General features: G+C 28.7%; 1 protein-coding gene and 3 non-coding genes across 4 annotated transcripts; all 4 read left to right on the top strand.

Annotated features, from left to right (window-relative positions):
* The first annotated feature begins 406 nt into the window (after nt 1-406).
* LOC132630223 (wax ester synthase/diacylglycerol acyltransferase 4-like) lies at nt 407-9,533 on the top strand. Its single transcript, XM_060345812.1, has 5 exons — nt 407-668; nt 5,213-5,806; nt 6,450-6,803; nt 8,576-8,713; nt 9,170-9,533. The coding sequence occupies exons 1-5, from the start codon at nt 480-482 to the stop codon at nt 9,308-9,310; spliced, it is 1,416 nt and encodes a 471-aa protein (XP_060201795.1). The 5' UTR covers nt 407-479; the 3' UTR covers nt 9,311-9,533.
* A 1,742-nt stretch (nt 9,534-11,275) lies between these two features.
* LOC132619401 (small nucleolar RNA R32/R81/Z41) lies at nt 11,276-11,373 on the top strand. The gene has a single exon (XR_009574711.1). It is a non-coding gene; the product is annotated as a small nucleolar RNA R32/R81/Z41 (small nucleolar RNA).
* Nucleotides 11,374-11,457: 84 nt separating this feature from the next.
* Nucleotides 11,458-11,555, top strand: LOC132619396 (small nucleolar RNA snoR31/Z110/Z27). Its single transcript, XR_009574710.1, has one exon. It is a non-coding gene; the product is annotated as a small nucleolar RNA snoR31/Z110/Z27 (small nucleolar RNA).
* Nucleotides 11,556-11,825: 270 nt separating this feature from the next.
* Nucleotides 11,826-11,911, top strand: LOC132619466 (small nucleolar RNA snoR116). The gene has a single exon (XR_009574724.1). It is a non-coding gene; the product is annotated as a small nucleolar RNA snoR116 (small nucleolar RNA).
* The last annotated feature ends 1,559 nt before the right edge of the window (nt 11,912-13,470 follow it).

Below are 13,470 nucleotides of genomic sequence, written 5' to 3' on the forward strand. Positions count from 1 at the left end.
AATTGCTAAACAACAAGAACCTATTGCTAATCTTAATTATTTAATGATCAGGTTATCAAAAAAAAAATTAGCTACAAACTACTTAGCGGTAAATTAGAGACGAATTCTGAAGCTATTTTTTTTCTTTTTTCTTGGCAGTGGATACTCGTGTAACTGTAACATATACATGTCATTAACTTATTTTTCATTTCCTGGACCTAAAAAATATCAAAGCAATTCATTATTGATAGATCAATTTATGTTCAGCCCATCAAAGTCATAAATATCTACTACATCCCAATTAAAATTAAGCCGACAGGTCAAAGGGCCACGTTTGAAATTTACTTCAGTACTACGTAATTCATTTCAACCACAACTATAGTATTTCCTCTTATCCGTTTCTCTATATAATATAGAAGTTTACATGCCAAATTCTGATATATACCATAGTCGTGAAAGCATAAAATTGAGTGAGAAATATAATACAAGAGTTTAAAAAAATGGACCAGTTTGAAGAAACAATATGGCCTGCAAGTCCAAGCTCACAATATTTGAACAGCTCCAGTTTCTCTCTCTCTATTATTTGTGTATTGGAAACAAAAATTCCAATTGAAATTGAAGACTCAACGGTCTTCACCTTACTCAAGGATGTCTATTTGTCTATAAATCCACGATTTTCCTCAATCATGGTGAGTTCTCTTTCTCGTAATACGACAAGTCTTGCATGTTCTTTCACTACTCTTCTTAAATATTTAAATGATTGTGTTATATATACTGATAGTGTAAAATTTTATCATATTTTTAGTGCAGTTTAACTTGTGATAATAGAATTTGTTTACAGCCAATTAATGTTTTTCGTAAAAATATATTTGTAGTTACCTTATTTGTAACCAGATTATGCTAATATTTTTTACACGAGTCCGGAGCCAAAATGACTTATTTTTGCAGCCATTAGACCAAAATAGGCTGCCTTTTTTTTTATACCACAATGGGTATTTCGTTGGTTATCCAACGAAATACCCACACAAGGCACTGTTCATAGCCGGATTTTTTTGTTGCATTTCGCTACACTTGTAGCGAAATGCAACAAATATTTTTTTTTTTTTTTTTGCATTTCGTGAGTTAATCAACGAAATGCAACAATTTTTTTTTTTTTGCATTTCGTGAATTAATAAACGAAATATGTTTTTTTTTTTTTTTGCATTTCGTGAATAAAAAAACGAAATAAGAAATTATATATATATATATATATAATTATTTTTTTTTTGCATTTCGTGTATTAAAAAACGAAATAGGATAAAAAAAAAATTAATTTCGTTCATATAAAAACGAAATTGGAATATATATATATATATATATATATTTTGCATTTCGTTGGTATATCTGCGAAATAGTAAAAAAATAATAATTGTATTTCGTTTATTAAAAAACGAAATATGAAAATAATTTTTTTTGTATTTTTGTATTTCGTTTATATAAAAAAATAGGAAAATAATTTTATTTTCATTTCGTTTATATAAAAACGAAATAGGAATACATATATATATATTTCATATACCAATGAAATAGGATAAATATATATATATATATATATATATATATATATATATATATATATATATATTATTTCTTTTATTTTATTTGAAATATGATTTTTTTTTCATTCATATCAAAACGAAATTGGAAAATATATATATATATATATATATATATTTTGCATTTCGTTGATGCATTTCGTTGGTATATCAACGAAATAGTATATTTTTTCTTTTTTTCTTTTTTTGTATTTCGTTTATTAGTCAACTTTATATGTCGAGAAAATTAGTCAGCTTTATTTTCAAAAATTGAAACCGCAGAAGTAAAATTGACATTCACAGCTACATTACCCCAAGATTTTTACGTTGAAATCTATTGCGTATCATCATCTTATAAGTAAATAAAACTGAAAATTTCACGCCAATTTGGGGGAAAATTGAAATTGAATGGGATAAAAGGTGTTTTTTTTTTAAATCGGCTCGGCCAAACTGCCATGTGGCAGTTTGTCCGCCTCGAAAAAATACGCAAGTTAAAAAAAAAACGCGTAAAACGGACGTCCGAGCGCAAAGTTATGACCATCTAAAGTTTGACGACTTTACAACTAGTTTTTCTCCCTATATTTTTTAGAATTATATTTATATTCAAAATAAAGTTATGTCTTGACTTTACAACTATTTGTTTTTTTGTTTATTAAAAAATGAAATAAGATTTTTTTTTTATTTCGTTCATCTAAAAACGAAATATGAAAATATTGTTTTTTGTATTTTTGTATTTTGTTTATATAAAAAAATAGGAAAATAATTTTATATATAAAAACGAAATAGGAATACATATACCAATGAAATAGGATAAATATATATATATATATATATATATATATATATATATATATATATATATATATATATATATATATTTTGTATTTCATTTATATAAAAACGAAATTGGAAAATATTATTTTTTATATGAATATATATTTTGTTGGTATATAAACGAAAAAAAATAATTATTTTCCTATTTCGTTTTTATATAAATGAAATACAAAAAAAAATATATATATTTATCTTATTTCATTGGTATATGAAATATATATATATGTATTCCTATTTCGTTTTTATATAAACGAAATGAAAATAAAATTATTTTCCTATTTTTTTATATAAACGAAATACAAAAATACAAAAAAAAATATTTTCACATTTCGTTTTTTAATAAACGAAATACAATTTTTTTTTTTACTATTTCGTAGATATACCAACGAAATGCAATATATATATATAACGAAATTAATTTTTTTTTTATCCTATTTCGTTTTTTAATACACGAAATGCAAAATATATATATATATATATATATATATATATATATATATAATTTCTTATTTCGTTTTTTTATTCACGAAATGCAAAAAAAAAAAACACATATTTCGTTTATTAATTCACGAAATGCAAAAAAAAAAAATTGTTGCATTTCGTTTATTAATTCACGAAATGCAAAAAAAAAAAAAAAAAATAATAAAAAAAATTGTTGCATTTCGTTGATTAACTCACGAAATGCAAAAAAAAGAAAAAAAAATTGTTGCATTTCGCTACAAGTGTAGCGAAATGCAACAAAAAAATCCGGCTATGAACAGTGCCTTGTGTGGATATTTCGTTGGATAACCAACGAAATACCCATTGTGGTATAAAAAAAAAAAAAGGCAGCCTATTTTGGTCTAATGACTGCAAAAATAAGCCATTTTGGCTCCGGACTCTTTTTTACACTATCGGAGCATAAGAGATAGTATGAATTTAGCCTGTTTGTTTATGGAGCTCTATGTTATACTCCCTCCGTTTCAATTTATATGAACCCATTTGATTGGACACGACATTTAAAAAAGAAGGAAGACTTTTGAAACTTGTGGTTCAAAATAAGCCTAGAAAATTTATGTGGCTGTAAACCATTCATAAAGTGAATTTGTTTCCAAATCAGGAAAGATGTCATTTATTTTGGCACGGACTAAAAAAGAAATAGGTTCAAACAAATTGAAACAGAGGGAGTATCATTCAACAAGAGTAATTTGATGATCTTATCAATTTGCGTAAAAATCCCGTCTTTACTTCTCTTTCCTTTTATCCTTTACTAATATGTTTGGGATAAGACACTATTACCTCCATGAACTATATCCAAAGTTGCTATGACACACCTTATTTTTTTCTAGGTCCTATTAACCCCTAAACTTATTTAAAATAGAATATTTACACCCCTAAGCGCTGACGTGGCAAGGAGAGTGTGTTTCACTCTCTTTGAGAGTGTGAGAAACATAAAAAACGGGAAAACTTAATTTTTTTCTTAAAAATTTGTATTTTCTTAAAATATGAAAAACTATATTGTTTTTTTAAAAAATATGAAAAATCCGTTTTTTTAGAAAATAAATTTGGAAAACTGAGTCTTCTTATTAAAAAATTTGGACATTTTTTAAATTTGGAAAACTGATTATTTTTTTCTATATAAGAAAATAAATCTAGTTTTCTAAATTTAGTTTTAAAAAAGGAGTTTTCCACATTTTAAAAAAATAATTAATTTTTCCAAAATTTTATAAAAAGTCAATTTTTTTGCATTTTGACAAGAAATTGAAAAATAAAGGTGTCCTAAGAAAATGAAATCATGAAAATCAAGATTTTTTAAGACATCTTAAAAAAATAATCAAGTTTTTTAGTGCTGTTTTTTTTTTTCAAAAAAAAAAAACGGATTTTAAAAAAATCAAATTTTCAATTTTTTTTTAAAACGCGTTTTAATTTTTTTTTTTAAAGAAAATTCAGTTTTTGATTTTTTTTTTTTAAAATGGGTTTTAAAAAAAATCAATTTTTTTTTAAAAAACGGCTTTTAAAAATAATTTTAAAAAAAAGAAAATTCAGTTTTTTTTTTTAAATATTGACACGAAAGCTGAAAATTTTTTTAAAAAAAGAAAAGAAACAAATAAATACACATGTGGCAAGGAGAGTGTATGTCACTTTCCCATATGAGAGTGGGCATTAGCGTTTAGGGGGGTAAGTATTCTGTTTTAAATAAGTTTAGGGGGGTAATAGGATCCAGGAAAAGGTAAGGTGTGTCGTAACAACTTCGGGTATAATTCAGGGGGTAATAATGCCTTATCCCAATATATTTTGTCGATTTGTCATCTCGGCTCCTATTGCCCTGTTAAACCTTAAGTTTAAATTCAAATTTTATTGATCTTGTTGTGAAAGTCTATAGTCCTTCAGATTTTCACTAATTTCGACCTATATTTATTTGTGAAATAGTCAAAAGAGAGCTTTGTAATTTTTTTTTTTTCAAACTAAGAATTTAAGAGGGATCGAAGTTTAAAATTTTGTATATGTTCTTGCAAATTTAAGGAAGTGCTTTGATAGTAAAATTAGCCCCTCTGTCTTTCTCTATATACACACACATATACATTACATGTTTATATATTGATCATTTGACCAATATAGATATTCTTTTTAAATTTTGCTTGTTATAAATAGCTGAAAACCTCTACCTGAAAAACTTTCTTATTTTTAAATGTATTTCTCCTATAAGCTCTCACTCAAACAACATCTTCTACACTATATATAGTAAACAAAATCAGTGGATAGAGACCGTCATATATTATATCGAGTTTAAGTTTTATATATTAACAGTATTATTACAAGAATCTTTACATTATCTTTTCAAATAGGTCACGGAAAATGGTGGTGGAAGGAATTGGAAGCGAGTTGAAGTAAACATCGAAGAGCACGTAAAAACTCCAGTACTTCCAAGTGAACAACCACTTAGTTTCTATGATGAATGTTTTTCCAACTACATGTCAAAATTGGCAATCGAACCGTTCGCGCAAAATCGACCAATGTGGGAACTTCACTTACTAAAATACCCAACAAGCAATGCAGCTGGGAATATGATTTTCAGGCTTCATCATTCACTTGGTGATGGATATTCTCTAATGGGAGCACTTCTTTCTTGTCTACAAAGAGTCGATAATCCATCACTTCCTCTAACATTTCCTTCACGTAAAAGAACAGGGGCAGATTCAGAATTTCAAGAAGATAAATATACTATCATGAATATTGTCAAGTGTGTGCCTCGTGCTTTTATGACGCTGGTGAATACTGTTCAAGACTTTGGATTGAGTGTTCTGAAGAGCACAGTGATCGAGGATGACCGGACGCCAATCAGATCGGGTGATGAAGGAGTGGAATTCCGACCAATTGAGATCGCTACGACGATGTTCTCCTTGGATAGCATCAAACAAATCAAGGACACTCTCAAAGTGGTAAATTTCATATACTAATCTCTTTATATGATACTTCTAATTACTACCAAAAAAGGAATTAGTTATCTTCGTTGATATGTCATTAAATAACTTGTAGCTATCATAGGTATCATAGGTTAAAATCTACTGATAGTGAAAGAAAGGAAGAGCTCGGGCACATTTTTTATTGTACTTGGATTAACATGGTTGTCCCCCTTTGCGGGTGGAGGCTTGGACTTCGACTCTGTTTGCCTCTATACTTTTCATGTCAAGCATACAAATCTCGCTTAGCGGGATTTACTCTAAAGACATCAATTCTTTTTCACATCACATGTCATTCGGTGGCACTAACAATTTTATTAAGAAAACTCAAAATATAAAGAAGTAAACATACAAAAAAGGCAAGAATTCAACATCTATTGCCTATAAATGAAAACTAATTTTGACCTTATATATATAGTACTGTAATTTTTGGCGAAGCGAGTTCGAATGAATCTCTCGCGTGTGTCCCTCAAGCTCCACCCATGCCTGTCAAAGTCGACGTCTTTTCTTGACCTTGAGCTCAGTTGGAAACAAGATCTTCATATTGTCGGTGCATATAAATGATGTGATCGATTACTAGAGTAGTACTAACTTTTATTCTTGTTTTTTACTATGTTTACAGACAATAAACGATGTGATTACTGGGGTAGTAATATACGGCACAAGACTATACATGCAAGGAGTAAACAAAGAAACAAGCAATGGAAAATGCACAGCACTGGTCTTGTTCAACACTAGAGCTGTTGGAGGTTACAAATCAGTGAGTGAAATGAACAAGCCTAATTCAGAAATGCCATGGGGAAATCACTTCACATTCTTGCCTGTTTCACTGCCAAAATTAACTTCAAATGACTCAGTTAATCCTCTTGGATTTGTTGTAAAAGCAAGAAGTATTATCAAGAGGCAGATGAATTCTGCTTCTGTTTTTCTCACCGGTAGGATGCTTGAAATCTTGAGAAAATTTGAAGGTCCTGAGGTATGTTAGTAAAAATCGATTGTATTTACTGTTTACTTTTTTTTTTTTTTTTTGGTATACATATATAGTTAAATGCACTCAAAGGTGTAGCTAAGTGGTCGAAGTGGTTGAGGACCATGAAGTCTCATGTTCAAATTCCAATGGAGGCAAAATCACTTGGTGATTACTTTCCTATTTATCCAAGCCTTGGTGGATAGTTACCCAGTACATGTGCTGGTGGGAGGTAACAGGTAACCCGTGATATTAGTCGAGGTACGGCCAAGCTGGCCCGAATACGCAGTTATCAAACAAAGAAGAAAAAGATAATACACTGATTATACAGTTATACACATATTGTACATGAATTAACGTAAATTATACATCCACATGTTAATTTTAGTTTAAGCGGATGGATGGGAGATTATTTAGGTTAATTATTCTTAATAATATAAAATGACATGCATTAAAGAAAAAAAAATGACAATATGCAAAATTTTGTTTTTATCTGGTGAAAAATATTTTTCACCGGATAAAAATTTATCGAATAAATGAAAGGGGGGAGGTAGTTATTTTATCAGGTGAGAAACACTTAAAATCTATCATTTTTTATGAATTTACTGCGATAATTAAAATCATAGTAATTAACTAGAATTCTTACAGGTGACATGACATAACTATTTTCACATTTTTTGCTGACTTGGCATGCCTATCTGGCTTCCCGAATTTGGCGCATTTTTCAAAAAACATATATGTGTCTATATATATATATGATTCTCCGAGCATATAGGAAGAGTTGTTATGTTTAGGTGACAAAAATTAATTTAGTGAAATAAATTGTAAGGTGGGCGACTATTTTGGAGAAATTAAATATTTCAACTAATTCTTTAGTCTAAAAGATTGCACCCCAAGTTTAAATCTCAAATAGAGAAATAATAAAGTAGTACATTAATTATGGGATCATTGTACGCAGAAGTAGGATTAGAGCTGTCAAAATAGGTTTGGCCAGCTAGGTCAGCCCAACCCAACCTTTTATTTAGGTAGGATTGAGTTAAGATTTCTTTAACCCATTTAGAAGTAAGGTTCAATAGCCCAGTCTCTTTTAGCTCGCCAGCCTCAAGGGTTGTGCCGAGGCCAGCTTTTATGGCAGGGAAAAAATAACAAATTAATTAATTTTTAAGATATTATAAGTAAATTAAATAAAAAGATAAAACTAATAAAAAAAAAAAGGAACGTACTAACTACTAAGTAGTAAATTAGAAACTAAAGTTAAACTTTTTAGTCTTAGAAATAATATTATGTTTTATTGCTTTTGGACGTGATGTGGATTAGTGAACAAAGATAGTAATTTTATTTGTTCTTTTGAATTCATTTTGTTTCTACAATGTGAATTTGTGCAATAGTGATATGGTAGAGAATTCTATTTTAGATTGCAAAAATTTCACTATTCAAATTGTATCGAAAATCACTTAGAGAATGTTATTTCAGAAGAAAAAATCTTAAAGGACTGACCTGTCCTAACCCGCAGCCTACTTAGGGCTGGGTTGGGCTGCAATTTTAGAAGCCCTTCAATAAAAAAAGACAGCCCGTTCTAGTCCATTTAACTCTTCGTCCAAGCCCAGCCCATATTGACAGGCAAGATATGTTCAAGAAAAGTTAGTTGACATTCCTCGCCGATAAATTACTAGTATATTTAGATTAAAAATATGTTGAATTCACTTTAAGTTCTTTGTGTATTTACTGTTTTATATTCTGAATTCTCTTAGTTAAAGTTCTGATTCCGTCACTTACTGCAGGCGGCAGGTAAATATATTCATACAACATTGAAGCACACAAGCATGGGAATGACAAATATGATAGGGCCATTGGAAGAGATGGCTTTGGCTAATCACCCCGTAAAAGGACTTTATTTTGCTGTTGTTGGTGCTCCACAGGTACTTCTTCGAAATTTTATTGGACACTAATTTTTTTTTTTTTTAAAAAAGCTTTTAAATCTTGTTTAAAACATGCTATAGTCATTTCTATAGTTATAAATCATTTTACTAGAGATAATATCAGAATTTTAAAATTATATTATTTCTAAACATAAAAATTTAAATTCTTTTTTAGACAGATCAAAAAGAAAAGTATACAACATTAAATAAAACAAACAGAGAACTAAATATTTTTTTAAGATAGCATGTCAATACTGATCAATATTCACTAGTTCAAAAAATAGTCTTCCCCTTTCTTTTTGTGTAAAAGACCTATATGTGTTAATTCTAGGCAAATACAAGATGTAGAGTTTGTGAGTTCAAACTGAGTATTATTGTTATTTTATTAATATGTATATATTTTAAACTCATTTTTTATTATATATAATTCGAGTAAAAAATAATTGATTTTTGCAGAGTCTATCAGTGACAATGGTGAGTTATGTGGATAAGCTTAGAGTTGCAATAGTAGTGGAGAAAGACTTCATAGATCCAAACAAGTTGAAGGCATGCATTGAGTATTCCTTCGAGGCCATCTTCAATGCAGCACTGAAATGAACTATTTGTTGTTAATAGTATACGAAGATATGATTAATGAAATGAAGTATTTGGTTTTAATCGATTCAAGTAATGTAACTTATGAAAGATTTTAAATAGGAGCAAAGTATGTACTAAAAAAGATTAGGAGCAAACCACACAAGCTCGTAAAAGTATTCTGTTTTTTCTTTTTCCTTTTCTATTCAATTTTCGTGTTTTTATAAAATGATTCATAGAGGCAAAATTACATTTGTATGTTTAAAATTGAGAGATCCAATTCTTATTCTTCTTAAAATTCTTGATCAATCAACAAGTAGGTTCATATAAAGTGATTTATAGCCGTTCATCGGAATTTATAGTTCATAATTTTTCATGGAGTTTATAAATATGTAATTCTTCTTTTAATGTTTGAGTTGATGTGGAAACTCCAAATGTGTTAAATACGGAAATTATAAAGGTGATTTATAGCCGTACATTGGATTTATAGCACTCCCTCCGTCCCATAGCAAAAAATACGCATATTAAGAAACCAATAATACAATGTAAAGTTTATCAAATGACCTCTGTATAATAAAAATATAATACTTTTACCTTTTGATTAAAGTACGCACAAGAAGTAAACCATTTGATATTGAAAATCCAACAATACCAAGTTATTATGTGGCTTTTTCAATAATCACTTAGATGTTACTTTATTGTCTAAGGATAGAATTGAAAAAAATTAATCAATTTATGTCTTGGTTTCTTAAGGTGACACTTATTATAAGACAAAAATATTTGACTGAGGTGATACTTATTATTTATATTTTACACATTATAATATACTTGAAATGTATTTTTGGTGTTTTCTTTTTGAAAATGTTGGCCGCATAAAAATAAAATATGACAACCTCATTAAATAGGGGAAACGTTTTTTCAATTAAAGAGAGGAGACTTTTTTTAATTAGAGAGGGTAGACTTTGTGAGATATATATATATATATATTTTTTTTTTTTTAAGAGATGTTATTTTTGTTTGGTTGGGGTGGGGGTGGGGGTGGGGGTGGGGGGTTATGGATTGAGAGGGCTACTAATGTTTAAATGTATTTTTTATTGTATTTAATTTTTTTTAATGTCATAATTCTTATAAAATGTGCTATTTTTGTTACTTTTTAAAATAACATATGTTATTTTTGTATATAATTCTTACTAACTGATATAGTGCGCAAAAATGGTTTAAAAGGCCAGGGGTCATCCACACAAATGCCCCAATTTTGGGGTGGTCTTTAAATTTTGGCCCTCAAATTTGTGGCCTTTAATTTTTGCCTAACAACACTTTTCGCGTGCATAATTTTAGATTTCGCTTGATAAGTGTATCATAATATCTCACAAATTAAGCCGAAAACGGCAAAACTTTCAAAACTTAACAATATCTGAAAAATACTACACAACTTATGTCGCACAACTTAATTCCTACAAAACTTATGCCGAGCGAAGCAAAAATTCAATTTTCATTAAATAAGCAGCGGATACAAAAATTAAAGACCATAGATACAAGAGACAAACATTAAAGACCAGTGGTTTGAAGGTCAATCCGAGCAAAAACTTCAAAGGAAAAAGCTCTTTTAATACTGGGCTTGGACTTGCTGGTAGTAATTGGGCTTAGTAGAGGCACAAAATTGTAATGGAACCCATCAAATGAAATGGGCTTTAATCTAATTAGGGCTCCATATTCCATTCACCACCTCCTATAAATTTGTCAATTCTGGTATAGGGAGTACACCACATGCTGATTTTTATCTTCTATATATTGCTGCTGCCTATGTATTCCAAATCGTCCTTTATATAGAGGGTACGACTCTTTTGTATCGTATTACTTTGCTCTACCCTCCTCAGATATCACTGGATATGTTTTTGCTATTTTTGTGTGTGCGTATTTTCTTTTTCTTTTTATATCGATCTAGATGCTATTTGTGTGTGTATATATTTTCTTTTAAATCGATATAGAGAATGAAAGTGATGAATATAAGGAATAGTGATGATCAATTATTTTTCAAGTGATCCAAAAACATATCCTTATTTCGCTACGTTCTTTCTGATTCATTCTCTATTTTCTTTCTCATTTTTTTATGGTTTATTTTATTTATTTTGTTAAATTTGATTTTATTAATTTTTTTTTACTGGGCATTGTCAAGTATATGATGAAATCAATATAATCTTAGGACACCTTCTGACACAGTACGCCAAATGCTGTGTATGAGAAAGATATTTTTATTTCTGATACTTGACAATTATTTTAATTTTTATCTCACCAATTTATCTATTTTTAAATTTACCCACAATCTCAAAATTTTCTAGGTTTTATGGTTTCAGTAATTGGAGTTTTTATTTTATTTTTATAGAGTGGGTTGATTCTTTTTTAGGATTTACTGGGCTAAACAAGTGTTTGTTTTTACTAGATTTTAATTTATTTTCTTTTATAATTTGTTTAAGTATTTAATAAGATTTTACGAAACACTCATTATTTTATTTTGGTAGGTATTAATTTTTGATAGTTGAGGCAATGATGATTTAAAATTATACCATCAAACTATGAAAGCTTAGTCATAAGCTTATTGATTCTCAATCATTAATTTCTGAGCCTATGTCCACATAGATTGTTCCTTTTTGATTGATTTGTTTCTCTAATGATGTGCACATAATTAAATCTTATATTTATATTAAAAAATTTAATCAAGCTATTAACATTTAATATCTTTGTTCTAAGATTTGGTGCTCATTAATTTTAAATTTTGATTTTAACTCTATTTCTTCATATATTAATTTTGTGTGATGAGTATATAAAAGGCAATAAATTAGAGTCTCTGGTACGCTTTATCAATAGTGTATACAGCGCTGTACGTTGCCAAGAATAAAATGAGGTGGATATTCTGGCACAAGGACTATCAAGTGTTCTTGTGCATTCATTTGCCTCTACATTTCTTAATATTTCATCAGACTAAAGTCATCAAATGTAGTACTTAATAATTTTTTATAATTAGTTCTTTCATGGGTTAATGATGTGTTAAAATAAGTGAGTTTTACCCCTTCAAACTTGAGCACGTTGGGCAGATTATGAGTTCATAGGCTAATTTATACTACTTAAAGGGCACCAAGTTTAAGAAATAAAAGAATATTTTTGAATCTTGTGATCTAAAATTTGTCAAAGATTTTAGTGTGTTTATAAATTATTTTGTTAAGCGTAAAAAATAAATTGTAAAGTTAAATTGTTGCCTAAATTGTAAGTGATCAAATGGCACGATGATGACGGAGCGAGGGCACATCATCGTTTCAACTCTTTAAACTAGAGTGCAAGTGGTTTTGTATTAAACCCAACAAATATGTGTTTCTCTTCCAATGCGAACAAAGTTACTTTGAAGAATTAATCTTTTCAAATATTTTCATTTCCACCATTCTATTCACGCCACACAGACAAAAAATTCAACAATAAGGTATTGTTAAGCAAGCCTTGGACGATGAACTTTAAGTAGGCTTAAAGAACATGATCGGACGCTTGAGGTAGGGGATGTCAAAGGTTTGGTTTGACCGGTGTTTTGTAAAAAAGTATTATCATATCAATTTTTCAGTTATATTTTAAATATAACCAAAATTAAATTTTTTATAATCGCCTCAATCGGTTTTTCTTTGGTATCGCTACGGTACAAATTGAAACTGTGCACTAACATGATTGATGGATCTCACAAATACGACAACATATTAGTATAACTTATAAGGAACACACTACACTATAAAATAAATACTATCAGGGCATCAAGCCGATGATTGTATAAAGGTATACTAATTGATGTTTAAGGAATACTTTTATTAAAAATATTATTGAAAACTAAAACTACGTAAATTAATTTCCTTAGTTTTTCGAACCGTTTGGACATATAACTTGAATATCTTAAATTGTATTTTCTCTTATAAATATAAAAACATCACAAGCTCTGAAAACTATCAAAATATTTTCAATTCTTATACAATTTTACTAAATGAGCAAGTCATAGTTCATAGCAAAATTAATACGTTACTAGAAGACCTTTCTAAAAAATACAACATCAATTGATTAAATTTTAGTTCAATAAAAACAAAAAATTAATATGAATAGTAATATAACTACTCATTAATATAATCTTTCCACATGATAGACATAAATAAATG

This window comes from Lycium barbarum, chromosome 1 (assembly GCF_019175385.1).
Source record: "Lycium barbarum isolate Lr01 chromosome 1, ASM1917538v2, whole genome shotgun sequence".
Taxonomy (NCBI): domain Eukaryota; kingdom Viridiplantae; phylum Streptophyta; class Magnoliopsida; order Solanales; family Solanaceae; genus Lycium; species Lycium barbarum.